The following is a 23,499-nucleotide window of genomic DNA, read 5'->3' as shown; positions in this document are numbered from 1 at the left end:
GTGGGTTTCCTCCAGGTGCTCCAGTTTCCCCCACAAACACATGCGCTATAGGAGAATTGATGAACTAAATTGTCCACTGATAAGTGTGAGTGTGAGAATGATAGTGTATGTGTGTTTCCCAGTACTGGGTTGCTGCTGAAAGGACATCAGCTGTAAAACATATTCTGGAACAGTTGACGGGTCATTCCACTGTGGTGACCCCTGATGAATAAAGGGACTGAGCTGAAGGAAAATGAATGAATGAATGAATTATTATTGATTAATGATTTGACCTTCACACCCGCAGGGTTATTATTAATTCATCGTTTTCTTTTCAACTTAGTCTCTTTATTAATCAGGGGTCGCCACAGTGGAATGAACCACCAACTCATCTAGCATATGTTTTATGCAGCGGATGTCCTTCTAGTTACAACCCAGTACTGGGAAACATCCATACACACTCATACACTGGACAGTTTAGTTCATCAATTCCCCTATAGCGCATGTGTTTGGACTGTGGGGGAAACCGGAGCACCCGGAGAAAACCCACGCTAACACCGGGAGAACATGCAAACTCCACACTGAAATGCCAACTGGCTTAGCTGAGGCTCGAACCAATGAAGTTCTTGCTGTGATGCAACATCGCTACTCACTGTGCCACGTTATTATTAGTATTGTTAATGTTCTTACTATTGCAGTTTGAATGTCACTAGGCGTACAGTTTTAATTAAATTCTTCACACATCTTTGTTTTTGTGCTACAGTATCTAAAACAACTCTTTAAACAAATTATATTTAAATTTAGTATCTAATACACTGACATTCAGGAGATGTGAAACTTTGGGTCGAAATGAATCAATAAATAAATAAATAAATGAAAATTATTATTACTACAAAAACAATTAAATGTATTACTGAAAAAACATAATAATTGATTTAAAAATTAAATATAAATAAGTAATGCGAAGCAGTGGCGCAGTAGGTAGTGCTGTCGCCTCACAGCTAGAACGTCGCTGGTTCGAGCCTCGGCTGGGTCATTAGGCATATCTGTGTGGAGTTTGCATGTACTCCCTGCGTTCGCATGGGTTTTCTACAGATGCTGCGGTTTCCCCCACAGTCCAAAGACATGCGTTACAGGTGAACTGTGGTGAACCCGGATTAATAAAGGGACTAAGCCGAAAAGAAAATGAATTATTACATAAATAAATGTATATTGCAAATACATACAAATAACAAACTAAAATAAGGCTAAGGGGCGTCTGTGTGGTGATTTGGCCTTTGGCCTGAGTATACTTGTGAAATATGAAATGAAATATTGAATGAATAAAAAAAAAAAAGTAAATAAATTAATAAAAATGGTGGCGCAGTAGGTAATGCTGTTGCCTCACAGCAAGAAGATCGCTGGATCGAGCCTCGGCTTGGTCAGTTGGCGTTTCTGTGTGGAGTTTGCATGTTCTCCCCGTGTTGGCGTGGGTTTCCTCTAGGTGCTCCGGTTTCCCCAACAGTCCAAACACATGTGCTATAGGGTAGTTAATTGTGTGTGTGTGTGTGTAAATGAGTGTGTAAGGGTATTTCCCAGTACTAAATTGCAGCTGGAAGGGCATCCAGTGTGTAAAATCTATGCTGAAAAAGTTGGTGGTTCATTCCGCTGTGGTGACCCCTGATGAATAAAGGCACTAAGCTGAAGGAAAATTATTGAATAAAAATATATTGCGAGTACAAACAAATAACAAACTGAAAACAGTCAACATGAAGCCAAAATAAAGCAAATAATAAATGAAATGATAAAGGAAATAATAAATGAAATAATAAAGGAATGAATAAAAGAATAAATAAAAAAATGAAAAAGTACGTAAACAAATAAACAAAATTATTAGAAAAACAATCAAATGGATTGAGAAAAATGTATTGTATATATATATATATATATATATATATATATATATATATATATATATATATATATATATATATATTTATATATATATATGTATTTTAATTAAATATTTAAAATAAATTAAATATATTATGCATATACATACAAAAAGCAGCTAAAAACGGTCAACATGTGAAACATTGGGCCAGGATAAAGCCAATAATTTATAATATATTAAATATATAAATATATATATATATATATATATATATATATATATATATATATATATATATATATATATTTTTTTTTTTTTTTTATATTTATATATATATATATATATATATATATATATATATATATATATATATATATATATATATATATATATATATATATATATAATAAACAAATAAATAAAAATTTATAATTACAAGTAGTCAAATATATTGATAAAAATAAAAAATAAATAATATAATGGATTTAATAACCAAAATATACTGTATATTGAAATACTGAACTAAAAACAGTCAAGAAGTGTGTGTTTGTGTGTGTGTGTATGGTGATATGGCTTTTACTCCTGCAGAGTTTTTACCATCAGCTCCGCCCATTAGTTTTGTTGGACGGTAAAAACACTGGAGTTCCTCTGAGATCTGATCATCTTGGCAGTGAAGAGAGAACACAGTGTTCGGCTGCGTCTATTTCTGACCGGCCGTCTAAACTAATTATATCTGACATCAGACAAAACTCACAGCCGCCGGGAACATTAATGCACATCAGTCTGGAAAATCAGCTCTGTTTCAGAGGAGAGACGCTCGTTTAAAGGGACAGTTCATCAAAAACGCACACCATTTACAGCTGAAGTCAGACTTATTCACCTCCTGTGATCCTTTCCAAATATTTCCCAAATGATGTTGAACAGAGCAATGCTTTTTTTCCACAGTATTTCCTCTAATGTTTTTTCTTCTGGAGAAGGTTTGATTTGTTTCATTTACGCTAGAATAAGATCGAATGCAATGTTAGTGAGGGCCGTCAGAGGAGACGGGAGGGGGGACAAGCGTGCTTTGGCCCGGTTCAAGGCAACTGCACACAATGCGAGCACGCCCTAAGAGTGGCATATTCCTTAGAAGGAAATACACAAAAACGACAAAACTCTGTGATATTCAGGGAGTTCAGTTTATGTGTCTCACATGAAACAACAAATGCAATAAAACATACAGAAATGCCACTTTGGGTGAAGTTGAATCCTGGAAACTCAACTCATGTATTTGTTTTTAAAGGCTGGTGTAAACACATTGAGTTTCTCTCATAATGCCTGGACATAAACATCTCTTATCAAATCAAACAGCGCTTCTTAAAGGGACAGTTCACCATTTCCTCATCATTTACTCGTGTGATTCTTTCTTCTGTTGAACACAAAACAAAATCTAATGGAGAATGTTGGAGAAAAGCAGCCACTGACTCTCATAGTAGGAACTAGTGATGGAGAAATGAAGGTTTCTGAGCATCCAAATAATGTGGTGACAAAAACATTCATTAGAACTCCTTTTTATCTAAATTAGTGCTAACTTTTTCCTCTATATAACTATTTTTAGGGGCGGCACGGTGGCGCAATGGTTAGCACTGTCACCAGCAAGAAGGTCGCTGGTTCGAGTCCCAGCTGGGCCAGTTGGTATTGGAGTTTGCATGTTCTCCCCGTGTTGTTCTCCACTCCGGGTGCTCTGGTTTCCCCCACAGTCCAAACACATTGGGGAACTGCTGAACTAAACTGATTGTAGTGTGTGAATGAGTGTGTATGGGTGATTCCCAGTACTAGGTCACGGCTGGAAGAGTATCCATTGTGTAAAACATGCCGGAATAGTTGGTTTATTCCACAGTGGTGACCCCTGATCAATAAAGGGACTAAGCCGAAGGAAAATGAATGAATGAATGAGTTTTGAAGCATTCAAAACACCATGTGCTAGTGCCACCTGCTGGTCAAACGCTTATAAATGCAACAAAAACATCCATTAGAACTCATTTTAGCAAACATATTGCATTTTTTTTCGATATATAATTATTTTTAGGGGTGACACGGTGGCTCAGTGGTCACCTCAAGGCAAGAAGGTCGCTGGTTCGAGTCCTGGCTGGGTCAGTTGTCTTTTCTGTGTGGAGTTTGCATGTTCTCCCCGTGTTGGCGTGGGTTTTCTCCGGGTGCTCCGGTTTCCCCCACAGTCCAAACACATGCACTAATGGGGAACTGATGAACTAAACTGACCGTAGTTTGTGAGTGTGTGTGTGTATGGGTGTTTTTCAGTACTGGGTTGTGGCTGGAAGGGTATCAGTTGTGTAAAACATGCAGGAAGAATTGCGGTTCATTCCACAGTGGCTACCCCTGATGAATAAAGGGACTAGGCCAAGGATGGGCAAACTTGATCCTCGAGGGCCGGTGTCCCTGCAGAGTTTTGTTCCAACACTAGTCAAACACACCTGAACAAACTAATCAGTGTCTTCAAGATCACTTGAACTCTACAGGGAGGTCTGTTTGAATAGGGTTGGAGCTAAACTGTGCAGGACACCGGCCCTCCAGGACCAAGATTGCCCACCCCTGGACTAGGCCAAAGAAAAATAAATGAATGAATAAGTTTCGAAGCATTCAAAACACCATGTGCTAGTGACACCTGCTGGTGAAACACTTATAAATGCAACAAAAACATTTATTAGAACAGATTTTTAAATAAAAACCATTGCAAACTAAGAAAATCTAATTGAAATTGCATCACCGTAATCACCATAATACTACGACAACGCACTAACCCATTGTGAATTTTAAATTGAAACTATAACCTACAGTACAAATACACTTAGCATATCTAATATCATTACATATTTAATTAATTTCCCTTAGCTTAAGTCTCTGATTTATCAGGGGTCGCCACAGTGGAATGAACTGCCAACTAATCCAGCATATGTTTTACACAGCTGATGCTCTTCCAGTCGGAACCCAGTACTGGAAAATTTCCCGGAGGAAACCAACACCAACATGGGGAGAACATGCAAACTCCACACAGAAACGCCAACAAACCCAGCCAGAACTCAAACCAGAAACCTTCTTGCTTTGAGGTCGCAGAGCTAACCACTGAGCCATCCCATGACATATTTAGTGTCTGCATAGAATATTTAAACATTTATGCGTTAGTTTTCAGGACTTATTGTTTGTTACATAATAGGCTCTACTAAACAGGTCAACAAGAGAATATTAACTCTTATTAACCATTAATCCACTTCAGATGCCTCGTTAAAACATCTTAAACTGACTTGAGATCAGGTAAAAACTATGAAGCAGTTCAGTGATTCGCCACTAGGGGACAAACTGAATGAATTATGTGATTCATGCGGATGTTATAATATTACACAGATCGCCTCCCAGTGGAGAAACATTGAATTATCTCAATGTTTACAAACTAATGATGTAATAAAGCCTCGTTTACTGAAATTACATGACTTTATCTGATTGATACGTGCTCCGAAATCATTGATTCGAAAACAAATGATTTGTGAATGTTTCAAAGCTTCATGAAAAAAAAAAATACTATGGCGGCAAATAGCTGTTTTTTTCCAGAATTTTTCATAATATCTTCACTTGTGTTTAACAAAAGAAGGAAACTCAATTAGGTTTGGGACACGTGAAGGGAGAGTAAATGCCAGAATTATGATTTTGAGTGAACTGTCCCTTTAAGGAGTCTGATGGGCAAGTGAATGGGGTTCAGCAAAAACACTGCTGCTGATCTTCAGACAGGCGTCACTGGAGGATTGTGGGTAATAATCCTAAAACATCTGGATCATACATTCTCTGGATTTGCCGACGCCGACCCATTTAACTGTGGAGGAGAAGTGAAGCAGAGTTAAAATACTTGCAGTGAAAAAAAATTATGATAAATTGAAGAGATATTTGGAAAATGTTGGTCATAATAACACAAAACACAACAAAGTAATAAATAGTACTATTAGTAATGAATTATAAACATAGTAATAATTAAGAATTATTGTCAATGATTATATAATTTAATAGTAAATAATAATCATTATTCATTCAATATATAATCATTGGAATAAAATAAGTTATATTTAAGTAATAATAATATAGATAATATAACAGATAGAACACGATAATCTATTTTGTAAAACTGCAGTAAAGATGTATCATCTATCATGAAAAGAGCTATGCTCAAACTTTAACAGAGCTAAACTGAGTTGCATTGAAATGAACTCAACAGAATTGTACTTTGTACTGAATTGAACTCACCTGAAGTGAATCAATCTGAACTGAAGTGCATTGAAATGAACTGAGTTGTACTGAACTGAACAAAACTGAGTTGTATTGAACTGATTTGAACAGAATTGAATCAAACTGAATTGACAAAATCTGAACTGTACTATACTGAACTGAATTTACTTATCTGAATTTAGCTGTATTGCGATGTAATGTAATGGATCTTATTATATTGAGCTAAACAGTATTGTATTGAATAGAAGTGAACTGAACTGACCTGAACTAAACTAAACTAAACTAAACTAAACTAAACTAAACTAAACTAAACTAAACTGAATTGAACAAAACTGATCTGTATTGAAATTAATTGACCTGAAATAAACTAAACAGATATGATTGAAACTGAATTGAACTTAACTAAAATTAATGGAACTGGACTTATATAAACTGTACTGAACTGAATTAAACTATACTATACTGAACTACATGGAACTGAATTAAGCTAAACTAAACTGAACTTTATTGAATTAAACTAAACTGAAAAGAATTAAACTGAACTGAGTCAGATTGAGTCAGTGTGCAGGACTCACTGTGAACACATGAACTAAACTAGAAATAAACTAACAGACCTAAACTAAACTGTAATTAACTGACTTGAACTGAACTAAATTGAATTGAATTAAACTGAAATTGATGGACCTGAACTAAACTAAACCTAACTGAACTGATTTTAAATGAAGCGACTTGAAGTGAACTAAACTGAATTAAACTGAAATTAATTTAATTAAACTGAACTGATCTGGATTGGACTGAATTGAACTGAACTGAATCAGACTGACAGAGTCAGTGTGCAGGACTCACTGAGAACACCAAACTAAACTAGAACTAAACTAACAGAACTAAATTGTACTGAACTGACTTGAACTGAACTAAATTAAGTTGAATTAAACTGTACTGAACTGAAGTGAAGTGAACTAAACTGAAATGAATTGACCTGAACTGCACTAAACTGAACTGTATTGAACTGAAATGAATTGAATTAAGCAGTACTGAACTGAATTAAACCGAACTGAATCAGAATTCTGTGTGCAGTACTCACTGGGAACCCCGATGTGATTCTCCACGAAGCGGATGTAGTTCTGTGCTTTGGCAGGAAGATCGCCCCACTTTCTGGCTGCTGAAGTGTCTGATTTCCAGCCAGGGAACGTCTCGTACTCCACCTCCACCTTCTGCAGCACCTCCAGATTGGCTAAAACACACAGAAAATCACACACACACACAAACTGTCAAATATAGCTAAAGAAAACGCACAAATCATTTAGCTATAATTAAATATAACTATTAAAATATAATTAAAATATTAAAAACTGAAAACATTTTTAATGATTAAATTATATATATATATATATATATATATATATATATATATATATATATATATATATATATATATATATATATATATATTTAAATATTAATAAAAAAGAAACATATTTTTATATATTTAAAAAATTTAATATTAAAAACTAAAATATTTATTTATTAATTTATATATTTTATATATAAATTAAACTTAACAAAAATAAAATTATTAAAAAACTTAAACATCATTAAAATATTAACAAATTGAAATATTTACATTTAAAATTAAAATAGATTTAAAATATTGTTAAAAAAATGTAACATTTATTTATTAATAATTTTTTATAAAATTAAAAAATATATATTTTTTAATTAAACATTCATTCGTTAACTTATACAAAAATGTCACATTAATAATAATAAAAAAAAACAACACAAAAGTGGAATAAAATGACCAAAACTTTTGCCTAAAATAAAAACACTCACAAATAAAATCTAGTTAAAAATATTAAGTGATAAAATCAGTAAAAAAAACAACACTGGCACTTCAATACATATGATTACACACAATAATCAACAAAATATGTAATAAAAACTATAATACTTGAACGATAAACATTACAATTTTAAGATTTGAAGAGACACGGGCAGCACGGTGGCTCAGTGGTTAGCACTGTGGCCTCACAGCAAGAAGGTCGCTGGTTCGAGCCACAGCTGGATCATTGTTGTTTCTGTGTGGAGTGTGCATGTTCTCCCCGTGTTGGCGTGGGTTTCCGCCGGGTACACCCATACACTCTCATTCACACACACACTCATACACTACAGCCAATTTAGTTTATTCAATTCCCCTATAGCGCATGTGTTTGGACTGTGGGGGAAACCGGAGCACCAGGAGGGGAGAACAACACGGGGAGAACATGCAAACTCCACATAGAAACACCAACTGAACCGGCCAGGACTTGAACCAGCAACCTTCTTGGTGTGAGGCTACAGTGCTAAACACTGTGCCGCCAAATATCTTCATAACTGTACCTGGGAAATGTGGGATTCTTTTGCCGTTGATCTTATAAGCCACGCCCACTTTAATTTCATCCAGAACATCAAGAATGTCCAGTTTAGTCAAAGCGATGCTGTGAAAACGCAAACACACAAACAGTGCTTGACATTCACTCAGAACACAGTTTACACAGTTAAAGGGGAGCTATTATGAAAAAAATAACTTCTATAAGAGGTTTAAACCCAGTTGTGTGTCAGCAGTGTGTGAATATCTCCAGCTTCTAAAGATTAACACAAATTAATTATATTTGTTATAGTCAGACTTGATATAAACAGTCTGTAGAAACACTTTGATTGACATTCTCCCTTTGTACGTGTCATCAGAAGGGGAAAGCCCCGCCCACTAGTGCCCGTCTCTCCCTCATTAGCATAAACAGCAGCCCTGAGTGAGAAGCAGCCGTCTGTCCATTAGCCTATAGAGTGTTTGAGCTGCTGAAGATAATGTCAGCATAGACTAAGAGGATTATAGATGTGGAGTTCTAGATGAAGCACAGATGGACAGCGACAGGAGTCTCCATGACAGAAGCATGAAGCACACACTCACACTGAAGCACACATGCGCACCTGACCAGCACTGACAACACAGCTAGTGCTGTTTTACATCTGACACTATGCTGACACGCAGGCATTTGTAGCTCCGCCTTCTTTTGAAAAGTGCCCAATCTCATTTGAATTTAAAGCAACAGTCACTAAATGCCTAAATTAGGATCAAAGCCTGAAAGGGTCAGTTCCAAAGAGCTTATTATTATTATTATTATTATTATTATTATTAGTGTGCTATTTAGTGCTGAAACTTCATTAAAAAGTGGAATAATAGGTTAGTTTAATTTATTTATAAACATTAGTGTTACTTCACTTGCATATTGTTGATAATAATGCATGCATTGTGCTCGTAAATACATCATTTAGTAAATCTTAGCATGTATTTCACTCCGAATATGTTTTTCTACAGGATAAATACGTACGCTGTGAATCCATTAATCATGTGCGCATATTTAAGAATAACCAAATCCAGCCAACCACAGCGTCTCTTTCTGCCTGTGGTCACGCCCACCTCATGACCTCTGGTCTGCAGCAGTTCACCAACAGCCTATGAGGAGACACATTGATTATTAATATTCATCTTTTTAACAAAGTTTTTTTTGTGTTCTCAAGTGTTTATTTAGGAGAAAATGTTTAGGAAAAGATGACACTTTAAACATAATTGTAAATATAATTACGTTACATTAGCTATGAATTAGTAATCTCTGATTAAAAATGACATTCATTGTATTAGTCACATGATCAGATTTAAATATTTTTGTAAATACATCTAATAATATATTACATTAATGGTAACACTTTATAATAAGTCAATTTTGTTTAGCTACATTAGTGAACATGAAGTAACAACTAGAAATATAGAAATATTTAAATTACAACCATCAATAAATAATACTTAAATGTAAAAAAGGAAACTACCTCAAAACTCACGTGTTAGTTATTTTTATTCATTTTAATAATTGCTTCTGCACAAAACTAATAAACGCTGATTGAATAACAAAAAATAAACTAAATTAAATTCTCAAAATATAAGAAATAACAGTCAAAAACAAACTAAATAAAAATTTTAAATCAATTGTAAATTCCCAATATATATGTACAGCTAAATTAACATTAAAAACATAAGCTTTACAATTATATTGGGAATTTAAAATGTATTTATTTTTATTTATTTTATTTTTGTTTTATGATAAGATTGTATTATTTTTTATTATTTTATAGCTGTTATTTTAAAATGCCGCTTTGGCAAATAAATATTATTTAATTTCAAACAACAAATGTTCTTACTTGGAAACTAGCTGAAACAAAGTAAGCAGATTTTATTTGGAAGTTTTTTAATGGCTTTAGTTTTAATTAACTATTACAACTAGGGATGCACCGCTAAAATTTTTGACAGATAACGTTAACCGATATATGGAATTCTTGACCAATAATGATAATATATATATATATATATATATATATATATATATATATATATATATATATATATATATATATATATATATATATATATATATATGGAATTTTTGACCGATAATGATAACTGATATATGGAATTTTAGACCAACAACAGTAACTGATATATGGAATTCTTGACCAATAATGAAAACTGATATATAGAATTTTCGACTGATAACGATAACCGATATACGGAATTTTTGACCAATAACAATAATTGGCAAATAAAATACAGACTGATAACAATGAATGGATTGGAATTTTTGACTGTTACAATAACCAATATATGGAATTTTTCACTGATAATAATAACTGATATATGGAATTTTTTATAGATAATGATAACCAATATAAATTGAATTTTTGACTGATATTGATAACCGATATATGGAATTTTTGACTGATAACGATAGCCAATATATGGAATTTTTGATCAATAATGAAAACCAATATAAATGGAATTTTTGACTTATAATGATAACCGATATATGGAATTGTTGATAGATAACAATAACCGATATATGCAGTTTTGACATAACGATAACCGATATATGAATTTCTGACCAATAACGATAACCGATATATGACATTTTTGTACAATAACCATAACTGGTATATGAAATTTTTGACTGATAATAATAACTGATATAGAACTTTTGAAAGATAACAATAATTAATATTTGAAATATTTGACTGATATTGATAACAGATATATGGAATTTTTTACCAATAACAATAACTGAAAAATGAAATTTTTGACTGATAACAATAACTGACTAATGGAATTTTTGACTGATAACAATAACCAATATATGCATTTTTTGACTGATAACGATAGCCAATATATGGAATTTTTTATTAATAGTGATAACCGATATATATATATATATATATATATATATATATATATATATATATATATATATGTGTGTGTGTGTGTGTGTGTGTAATTTTTGATGATAATGATAACCAATATATGGAATTGTTGATTGATAACAATAACTGATATATGAATTTTTGACATAACGACAACCAATGTATGAATATTTGACCAATAACGATAACCAATATATTGAATTTTTGACTGATAGTGATAACTGACATATGGAATTTTTGACTGATAACAGTAATTAATATTTGGAATTTTGACTAATAATGATATCCAATAAATAGCACTTTTGATTGATAACATTAACCGATATATGGAATCTTTTATTGATAACAATATCCGATTTATGAAATTTGACCAATAAAGATAACCGATTTATGAAATTTGACCAATAAAGATAACCGATTTATGGAATTTTTGACTGATAAAGACAACCAATATGTGACTTTTTTCACGGATAATGATAACAAATATATGAAATTTTGAATGATAACCTATAACTCTTTCAATTTGAAGTCCGATAACCAATATATTCGCTAAAATATATAATTTTTTTCTGCATGATTACAAAAACAAAAAGCAAACATATAAAGTGAACATCTGATTTTATTTTAAAATCTTAACTTTAGAAAAGCTTGAACTGATTTCTGAACATAATCAACTATTCTTTTCTGTAGCTAACTTTCTTTTATATAGAATAATGCATAAATAAACCAACCAATTGATCATTAACCAATATCAAAATACCAGTAAAAAAAGTGGTAGGCAGCAAATGTGAAGTGTGGGCAACATGTGAAGTGAAAATAATACATAATACACTGTGCATCCCTAATTATAACCCAACTGCAAGTAGCTGAAAATGCAGTTAGTCTCAGAGCCTGCATCATTGATTACTTTCCAGTATCCGTATCTGTATTGTATGGAGTACAATAATAATAAAGGGTGTTTGTCCTACATTGAGTTGTTCTGTAGGAAAGGCCCCGATCCCAACTCTAGTAGTGTAGGCCTTTGACACTCCATACACATCGCCGATGTTTGCAGGAGGGATGCCGAGACCCGTGCACACACCGCCAACAGTGCAGTTAGACGACGTCACAAACGGATACGTTCCTACAAAGATGGAATACAAGCCTTTAAGATACACATGAAATCAAAACTGTGGTGAATTGTGGTGAACAATTCATCTGTGCATGCCATTAAGAACAAAAAAACTTAACCTTTAATTGAAATCTGAAAATGCACTTCCTGTTAGTTCTCAGTTACATTCTCAGATTAGGTCTGTTTGAGGTACTGGGCGTGGTTAAGTATGTTAGCCACGCCCAGTACCTCAAACAGACCTAATCTGAGAATCCTCCAGCTGTCAGTTTTGACAGCAGACAGAAATGTTGAGCAGGAGAAGTCTGTTAGGTTGTAATTACTCTCCTCAAACTCCTTTTCCCCATCCTTCTAAATGAAACGCCTACTTTACTACATCCAATCAGCTTGCAGTAGAAAAAACAAGCCACACCCACTGTTTAATCATTTAATATTCCGTTTCCGTGGGAACTGCATCACAAAGTAAAAAAAACAGTCACAGCTTCCGGCTCATGCGGACTTTAAAATGACGTAGTAGCAGCATTATGTTATTTGAGGCCGAAAAACATTGCAAAATCTCTATATAAATGTATATATTATAAACTAATGAGCAATTGTTTCACACAATATTCTGGTATTATGCAAGCTGAATCCAAATAGCAAAAATCTAGAGCGAAAAGTCACCCCATAGATGAGCAGTTAGAAACGCTACACAGCTCTTACATTCACACACAGCTGCATTAAACTCTACATCAGGGGTGTCAAACGTAAAGCCCGTAGGCTGGATCAGGCCTGCAAACGAGTTTAATGCGGCCCGCAAGATAATTGTGTGATTTGCAATTTTACAATTAAATATACTGCTGTTCCAATTGTGCCCTGGATGGCGCAATAGCAAACTGTTAATTTTATCCGATCCAGTAGCCTGAATCAGTGTCAGTTTGACAGGCATCTCAGAGAGAAAGACCTCATCCATGCCCTGTCATACCACATCAGTGCTTCCCACACATAGGGCCCTATCATACACCCGGCGCAGTGTGGCGCAAGGCTCGACGCAATAGTTGTTTGTTAGTTTCAGCTTGCCGCAAGAGTTGTTTTGATGTTTTGCAGCACGCTGTTTAAATAGCAAATGCATTAGCGCTCATTTGTGCGCCCATAGGCGTTCTGGTCTGAAAAGGAGGGTGTTCTGAGGCGCACTGCTGGTGCGTTGCTATTTTGAGAAACTAAAATATATTTTTCAATAGACCAAAACAAACCCGGTCTATTGTCCAGCGCAGAGTTGCGCCTCGCTTACACATTGCGTAATACTGTAGCGTACAGTCCACAGATAAAATTACTTATTGATTTTATCACGATCTGGGTCCATTTTGACAGGACGGTTTTACGAATCCTGGCTCCACAAAGTCTGGGTACCTCCGCTAGACTTATCTCTTCAGTGTCCCTGGATTACTGAGTCTGTCGCTTTAAAGACATTCCTGCCCAAATACACACACACACACACACACACACACACACACACACACACACACACACACACACACAAGGCTGAAAGAAAATGAACTCATCAAATCCTGAACCAGCACAAAACCAATGTGTTATGTTTTGTAAACTTTGTATCTTTTTTCTGACCTTTCTTACCTGTGTAACCTCTCTTATAACCTGTATGCATGTTCCCTTTAGGCCTTTGTAAAGAATAAATATTGTAAGGATATGAAAAATTATGTTGATGTATTTTAAACCCCCCATGTTTGGTACCGATGGGTTTCTGCTGACATCTTAAAACACATGATGCATAGAGCAAGACCATAACTCGCATTGCTTTATTCATTAAAGCCCTGTATTAAATGCCTGTCCGCATGCTTTAGGCGGACACTCAAATTTGCATACGAGCAGCCTCGAGGCAAAGGAAGGGTTCCCGCTCAAACTTTGTACTGAAACCATTGGTCAGAATGCTGAACGGGTTGTCACGTGACCCGCAGGTATAACCAGACCTTTTGCCAAACATCTGGGCAGAAAGAAAAGCGTCCGAACAAAGAACATCAAAGAGGTGGCCTTCGGCCCACGCGGTTTTCCTACGCCGCATGGACTTTCCCGCCACGTTTTCTTTATTTTCCGGCAAAGGTAAACTCAGTTTAAAGTTTGCGATCGTGTTCGTCAGAACTGCATTACAGACTCCACGCATCAAGAAGGACATCAAAAGGAGTTTTCATCACGACGGAAGAGAGACGCATAAGAGAGACCTCCAGACATGAACGATCAGGTGATTTTAGTTATGCGATTAAGCATTTTTATAGTCTCGGTGGTCCTTAATGGTGCGTGTGGAACTGAAAGTTTTGTCACTCTTTTACCTGAAATCTCTATTTCCTCGCTTTACTATTTCTCTTTGTTGTTTGTCGTTCTATAGACCCGATATCTCCACGTGGTTTACCTTTTGTTCTGTGTTTAATGTATGTTTGTGCGTTTGTTTGTTCGTTACGTCTGACTAGTCAATAAATTCCATTATAATCAAATGAATTGTATTGTTTGCCTCACGAGAAAATGTCACTGAAATACAGATTCCCCTGCCTAGCTATTATAAGTTGTTTAATACTTTTGAATGATTAATCTACTTCACAAGAAGTAGCAATTAATTTCCCTTTTTCTAAATGAATAGATTACAGTGTCGGAAGAGCGGCGGTTCTGCTTGTGTTTGTTTGGTCAAATTAGCAAATTGATCCGGAATATTAATGATTAATAATAATTCGTTATTGTTGATAATTAATATTCATAATCTGGGAGTCCGCTCTGTCACGCGAGCATGATCATATACAATCATATGCTTGTTTGACCAAACTGACTGAAGCTTAAGCCGGAATATTAATAATTAAGAATAAACCGTTATTGTTGATTATTAATATTCATAAAATGAGCTAATTTCATGCTACAATACGCACAAAATGTAGAGCAATACGCAAATATCTTTACATATGAAAAAGAATTAAAATATTAAGGATATATATAGGATATAATAAGAATAGATATAGGATATATATAAAGAATTTAAATATTAAGGATATATATAGGATATAATAAGAATAGATATAGGATATATATAAAGAATTAAAATATTACAAAACATATTATTTTCAAGCCTACATGAACATAAAAACTTAAATTAAAATTAAATTAAAAAATAAAAATTAAATTAAAAAATAATTAATTTAAAATAAATTTTAAAAATTCTAATTTAAAAACCACTGCCTTCATGCTTTCTCAGTTCAGACTTCAGGATTTTTCAGTTTCATATTCATAACGATTAGCTTTTGTATAATGTTATCATCATTAGCAGTATTATTTGTTATATGCATATTTGTATTTGTTTTATTAAAAACAAGCTTAGATTTGTCCACCTGTCAGGTTTTAGATCATATGGGGCACAGCATGTGTTTTAGGATATAACTCAGGTTTTTGAGCACACTTCATTATTATTATTCATTTATTCGTTTGCTGGAAATTAGAACTGAATTTAGAAATAGTTTTGAAACAAATCTTAGCGCTTAACAAACGTAATTAATTATTTATAGACTAATTGATGTCTGTGCGTAAAGGTTTCCCTATCCAGGAGAGCGAAAGTGAAAGTAAATATTGAGAGGCCTTATCTGTCATTCACATGCTGCAGATGCTCTGTTTAACTGTTTTCTCTCTAGTGAAATGCTCACGGGTGTATGATAGGGCCCTTTATGTTTTGTCAGTTTAGCGGCTATTTCGGTTGTATGAAAATATACCATTTAAAAAAGGAGGCGTGGTACCCAACCACACCCATAACGCATACCCCACCCCTCCTCCATTTTTTGGACCAGTCCGGCCCACTTGAGAACAGATTTTACTCCATGTGGCCCCTGAGCTAAAATGAGTTTGACACCCCTGCTCTACATGAAAGGTCATTTCTAAAATAACATAATGAGACTTAAATTAAATCTGCCATCCTGCAAGTTCACAATCACAAAGTGGCCACAGCATGGACTGTACAGTTAAAGTTATGATTATTAGCTGTCATGTGATTTTTTTGCTTATTAAAATATTTCCAAAATGATGTTGATCAAATTCAGGAATTTTTCACAGTATTACCTATAACATTTCTTTTTCTGGAGAAAGCTTATTTTTTTAAAGTCATTTTAAGGTCAATATTATTAGACATCTTCAGCAATATTAGTTTTAGATAGTCAACAGAACAAACCACTGTTATACAATGACTTGCCTAATTACCCTAACTTTACCCTAATTACTCTAGTGAAGCCTTTAAATGTCACTTTAAGCTGTATAGAAGTGTCTTGAAGAATATCTAGTCTAATATTATTTACTGTCATCATGACAAAGAGAAAATAAATCAGTGATTAGAGATGAGATATTAACACTATTATGATTAGAAATGTGTTGAAAAAATCATCTCTCTGTTAAACAGAAATTGGGAAAAAATGTATACAGGAGGTTAAAAATTCAGGACAGCTAATAACTCTGACTTCAACTCTATGTCCTTACCAAAGTCAATGTCAAGCAGGGCGGCGTTGGCTCCCTCCACCAGAATTTTCTTCTGCGGCCCATGAATTGCATCATACATGAAATAGACACCGTCTCTGACCAGTGGTCTTATCCTCTCAGCGTATTCCTGTAGATAAACAGACAGAGGTGGTGGATTACTAATAAACTGTAATCAGCTACAGACTACACATTTCACCACAAATGATGTAGTCAGAAAATATTAATTAAATATGTAGTGGATTACAAATTTGTGGTAATGTAATCTGAATTACATTTAGATTACTTTTGTGCTAACTAATCACTGACTAATTATAAATTACTAGACAATTTGTAGTCAGTAATATAATATCTTAAGCAGGAAGCACACCAGAAGCGCAGGGCCATGCAGCGTCATGCAGTGCCATGCATTTTAGAATTCTAAACATAGGTTTCTATCAGGATACACACACCGGCGCCGCAAGTCAGCGGCTGTCGGCGGCGCCCGGCGACGGCTCAGGACGCAGTTCATTTTTCAGCCGCGCCACAGAGCGCCATCTGATTAGTTTCATGTTAAATATCATTCGAACGTGCGCGTCTGGTGTGTGATACTTAAAACTGCCATGTACGCGCCGTGTCGCGGCGCCGAGCGGCGCTTCTGGTGTGCGACCTGCTTTAGATTATACATTTAAAGTGATGTAATCTGACTACTTTTGGATTACTTTTAGATTACTTTTGTGCTAGCCAATCAGTTACTAATTACAAGTTACATGGAAAAATTTGTATTAAGGAACATAATCTCTTCTATTATCAAATTTATGGTAATGTGTCACAATTATTGGATTACATTTAGATTACTTTTGTGCTAAAAAGTTACTAATTACAAGTTACATGACAACATCTGTAGTCAGTAATAAAATCTGTTAGATTATACATTTATGGTAATCTGACTACTTTTGGATTAATTTTAGATTACTTTTGTGCTAACTAATCAGTTACTAACTACAAATTATATAACAAAATCTGTAGTCAGAAATATAACTTTTTAGATTATAAAATTTATAGATATGTAATCTGACTACTTTTGGATTAATTTTAGATTACTTTTGTGCTAATTAATCAGTTACTAACTACAAATTACACTACAAAATCTGTAGTCAGTAATATAACTTGTATTATAAAATTTAAAGAAATGTAATCTGACTACTTTTGGATTACTTTTAGATTACTTTTGTGCTAATTAATCAGTTACTAACTACAAATTACACGACAAAATCTGTAGTCAGTAATATAACTTGTATTATAAAATTTAAAGAAATGTAATCTGACTACTTTTGGATTAATTTTAGATTACTTTTGTGCTAATTAATCAGTTACTAACTATAAATTACACGACAAAATCTGTAGTCAGTAATATAACTTGTATTATAAAATTTAAAGAAATGTAATCTGACTACTTTTGGATTACTTTTAGATTACTTTTGTGCTAATTAATCAGTTACTAACTACAAATTACATGACAAAATCTGTAGTCAGTAATATAACTTGTATTATAAAATTTAAAGAAATGTAATCTGACTACTTTTGGATTACTTTTAGATTACTTTTGTGCTAATTAATCAGTTACTAACTACAAATTACATGACAAAATCTGTAGTCAGTAATATAACTTGTATTATAAAATTTAAAGAAATGTAATCTGACTACTTTTGGATTACTTTTAGATTACTTTTGTGCTAATTAATCAGTTACTAACTACAAATTACATGACAAAATCTGTAGTCAGTAATATAACTTATATTATAAAATTTAGAGAAATGTAATCTGACTACTTTTGGATTACTTTTAGATTACTTTTGTGCTAATTAATCAGTTACTAACTACAAATTACATGACAAAATCTGTAGTCAGTAATATAACCTATATTATAAAATTTAAAGAAATGTAATCTGACTACTTTTGGATTACTTTTAGATTACTTTTGTGCTAATCAATCAGTTACTAACTACAAATTACATGACAAAATCTGTAGTCAGTAATATAACCTATATTATAAAATTTAAAGAAATGTAATCTGACTACTTTTGGATTACTTTTAGATTACTTTTGTGCTAATTAATCAGTTACTAACTACAAATTACATGACAAAATCTGTAGTCAGTAATATAACTTGTATTATAAAATTTAAAGAAATGTAATCTGACTACTTTTGGATTACTTTTAGATTACTTTTGTGCTAACCAATCAGTTTCTTAATACAAATTACATGGCAAAATTTGTAGTCAGTAATATAACTTGTATTATAAAATGTAAAGAAATGTAATCTGACTACTTTTGGATTACTTTTAGATTACTTTTGTGCTAACCAATCAGTTACTTAATACAAATTACATGGCAAAATTTGAAGTCAGTAATCTCTTAGATTATTAATTTATTGACTACTTTTGAATTACAATTAGATTACATTTGTGCAAACTAATCAGTTACTAATTACAGATTACATGACAAAATGTGTAGTTAGTAATATAATCTCTTAGATTACACATATATGGTAACGTAATCAGACAATTTAAAGATTACATTTAGATAACTTTTTTGCTAACCCTTTTTGGCATCACATATATTGAAGAAGGATCATTTTGTATTTAATATCAAAATTAATATCCTATTTAATATCAGTCCCAACAGCTTCTTTTTAAAGTACAATGTAGGCGAGTCAATACTTCACAATACTCACACTAATATACCTCATAGTTAGTGTTTGCTGATAGGAATACTCACTTTTACTTTAAATTAAGAGCATTTAGAAAACATTTAGCGACTAATATTGAAAAATGTGAAACTGACAACAATATCACAATATCACTGTGACATCAGAGATATTTATATATATATATATATATATATATATATATATATATATATATATATATATATATATATATATATATATATATATTCAAGTGCAGATGACAGAATAGATGAATGACATTAAACAGCAGCAACATTGCAAATGTGAAGAATCGTGACCGTATACAAGCAGTAATAAATAAGTTTATTATTAAAAAAATGTAATGGTTTTACTGACCTTCAGCTTCTTAAGCTCGCTCTCCACGTCCACTTTCAGAGTAGGGTACATGGACTGGTACTGCTGGACCAGGTTCTTCACCCTTCAGGAGACAGTAATGAACACTTCTGAACTACTGCACTCATGTATGCTTGTTTTTCAGCATTTACAGAGGATCTACCTTGTGGAAAACTCATTGAAATCAGCCATCAGGTCACAAATGCGAAGGCCAGTGCGAGACGCTTTACAGGCGTATGTGGGTCCGATGCCTTTCTTAGTTGTTCCTATGCTGTGAATAAATACACACAATTAATATCATCACTAACAAAAAACAAAAACAAAAAAAACAAAAAAACTGGCCAAGTCTGAAATAAAAGTTGTTTTTTTTTACATAATATATGTGTATTGTTTATGTTTATTATGTATATACAAATACACAAATGCATGCATATATTTCAGAAAATGTTTAATTATATTTACATATAAAATATATATGCATATGACACAAATATTATAGAAATTTATCAATCTATGTGGCAAAAAAGTTCTGTTTTTAAGTATGTGTTTGTATCACATATACATATTAATTATATAAAATGCACACACACACACACACACACACACACACACACACACACACACACACACACACACACACACACACACACACACACACACACACACACACACACACACACACACACACACATGTATTATGCCAAAACAAACCTTTTATTTGGATGCTGTTATGTTAATCGCGTTTCATCTTTGCTCAGTGCTAAAAATACTTGTTTTAAAGTTTGGAAAATGTTGACCATCAACATTTTCCATTTATTTACTCATTCATTCATTCATTTTCTTAGTCCCTTTATTAATCTGTGTTCGCTACAGCGGAACGAACCGCCAACTTATCCAGCATTTGTTATACGCAGCGGATGCCTTACCAGCTGCAACGCATCACTGGGAAACACCATACACTCTCATTCACAAACATACACTACAGACAATTTAGCCTACCCAATTCATTTATAGCCCGGAGGAAAACCCATGCCAACACGGGGAGAACATGCAAACTCTACACAGAAATGCCAACTGACCCAGCCGAGGCTCGAATCAGGGACCTTTTTGCTGTGAGGCGACAGCGCTACCCACTGCACCACCGCGTATCCCAATTGATTTACTAATTAATATTGTATATATATATATATGTATATATATATATATATATATATATATATATATATATATATATATATATATATATATATATATATATGATATATAATTTGACGACCCCTTGTGGTCGTTTGTTGTTGGGGTGTGGGTGTCTGTCTGTGTGCGTCTGCGTGTGTGTGTCTTGCAGGTCCAGCTGATTGTGCCGGGATTGAGAACACCTGTGTATGGCTGAAGGCGGAATCTGGTCATCGCTTATCTTTCGTCTTGGGTCGGTCTTGGACCTGAGTTGGGCTAGCAACATGCTTTCTGAATTAAGTAAATAAATATTTTTTTCTACCACAATTGCACTGGTCTCCTTATTTGTGGTGACCGGTTTAGGTCTTAACAGTAATATATCTAAGCACTATGAATAATAAAAACATACAATTTGAATAAAATGCACATTAAAAGTATTTATTTGATTGAGAAGTTCACACTTTCTTACAATTTAAAGCAGAAAAACCAGCATTTGATGTCTTTAAAAACTATGTGGACACAGATTAAATTTATATTACATATTGACAGAAGCACTAAGCCCAGCAAAGCCATGATTTACAGTAATTTAAGAACAGCTGAGAGGTGTTTTTTGGCATGACATGGACGCTGAAAAGTGTAAACACACTACAAACATGGCAGACGCATGAGACCTGGGGTGATGTGACTTTTTTTAAAGCAATAATACATTTATGCAATCATAAACATGTTTTGATAGTTATGCCAGTGATTTGATGCTTCACAAAAGTTGCAGACACCTTTACCAATATGAAAATGCTTTTGTAAACAACCAGTTATTCTTTACACCGATTAAAAAACGGCTACTATTATAAAGAAAATCTTTTCTAAATGTGGAACTAAATACATTGATTTGCATTGAAATACATGATGAATACTCTTGTCTTGACAAATGACAGTGTAAAGCCTGCAGCTCACAACAAATGTGGAAGGTTATTGCGTGTCATATTAAACAAACCGTTTACTGCTAATTTGATGTAATTTTGCTCACATGGATAATTGAATATTAATCAGATGATGTCATTACGCTGCTGTGCCGTCAGCCAATCGTTGCATTGCTGATCATGAATTCGAGGATCTATAGATCTGTCCTTCACAACACACACAGATCTCAGATCAGTTCATCCAGACATTCTAATCTGATTCGCGAACTTGTTTGAAGAACCAAATTAGCGAGAGATCAGTTATCAAGATTAAAAGATCCAGGATCTGCCAAATCATCTTAGATCATTTAAGCGAGGTACGAAGAACGGACCCCTGGGGTCTACTATCTACTACTAACTACTACTGTCTATCGATCCTCGAAATCATGATTAGCTATGCAGCGATTGGCTGACGGCACAGCAGCGTAATGACATCATCTGATTAATATTCAATTATCCATGTGAGCAAAATTACATCAAATTAGCAGTAAACGGTTTGTTAAATATGACACGCAATAACCTTCCACATTTGTTGTGAGCTAAAGGCTTTACACTTTCATGTGTCAAGAGTATTCATCATGTATTTCAATGCAAATCAGTGTATTTAGTTCCACATTTAGAAAATATTGTCTTTGTACTTTCATTTCGAGGGTGCAGATTGCATAAGTTTTATTAATATGTATAACTTTATTTATTTTATTAATAACTATAACTTTATATATATAGTTAAAAAATATGTACCATTTTCCCAAGTGTATATAACCACTACTGTAAGAAAACATCAGAATTCGGAACATACTTTCTGTATTATCTTTGCTTGAACTGAGCCGATCTAATCCTGTTTATATGAATTGAACCTGCTCCCGATCAGGTTTGAGCTAGCAGAACTGTTGCTATGACAACAACTCTCAGATCAGCTTTGAAGAACGAAACGATCCTGCATCGTGTCAAATCGTCAATATCCAAATCCAGCTAACTGAGTAATCCACGTACGAAGAACGGACCCCAAGCGTCAAGTGGAGAGGCTTTGATAAAGTTGTTTGAATGACTAAGTCAGAATTATTTGCCCCCTTTGAATTTTTTCTCTTTTTTAAGTATTTCCCAAATGATGTTGAACAGATTCAGGAAATGTTCACAGTATGTCTGATAATATTTTTCTTCTGAAGAATGTCTTATTTGTTTTATTTCGGCTAGAATGAAAGCAGTTACAAATTTTTTAAAAACCATTTTAAGGTCAATATTATTAGCCGCTTTAAGCTAATTTTGTTTGCAATAGTCTACAGAACAAACCATCATTATA

The 23,499-nt window shown here is 33.6% G+C and overlaps 1 protein-coding gene and 1 long non-coding RNA gene across 5 annotated transcripts in view; both read right to left on the bottom strand.

Annotated features, from left to right (window-relative positions):
* Positions 1-23,499, bottom strand: part of LOC141378500 (uncharacterized) — a 171,226-nt gene that overhangs the window by 51,124 nt on the left and 96,603 nt on the right. The gene's annotated exons all lie outside the window — the stretch shown is intronic.
* Positions 3,017-23,499, bottom strand: part of adss1 (adenylosuccinate synthase 1) — a 33,296-nt gene continuing 12,813 nt past the window's right edge. Inside the window, exons 6-14 of one of the 4 annotated variants that reach the window (XR_012392684.1) lie at positions 20,231-20,338; positions 20,071-20,152; positions 17,007-17,133; positions 12,373-12,527; positions 9,490-9,614; positions 8,501-8,598; positions 7,206-7,355; positions 4,448-5,714; positions 3,017-4,244 (exon numbers count right to left, since the gene is read on the bottom strand). Coding sequence is in view for 1 of the 4 variants with exons in the window: in NM_214820.1 (NP_999985.1) it covers positions 5,662-5,714; positions 7,206-7,355; positions 8,501-8,598; positions 9,490-9,614; positions 12,373-12,527; positions 17,007-17,133; positions 20,071-20,152; positions 20,231-20,338 (898 nt within the window). In the remaining 3 variants the exon portion in view is untranslated. 4 annotated transcript variants of the gene reach the window in all.

The sequence above is a fragment of the Danio rerio genome, chromosome 17 (assembly GCF_049306965.1).
Source record: "Danio rerio strain Tuebingen ecotype United States chromosome 17, GRCz12tu, whole genome shotgun sequence".
NCBI classification, from domain to species: domain Eukaryota; kingdom Metazoa; phylum Chordata; class Actinopteri; order Cypriniformes; family Danionidae; genus Danio; species Danio rerio.
Note: the sequence above shows the minus strand (reverse complement) of the source record. Positions and strands in the feature narration are given on the sequence as shown.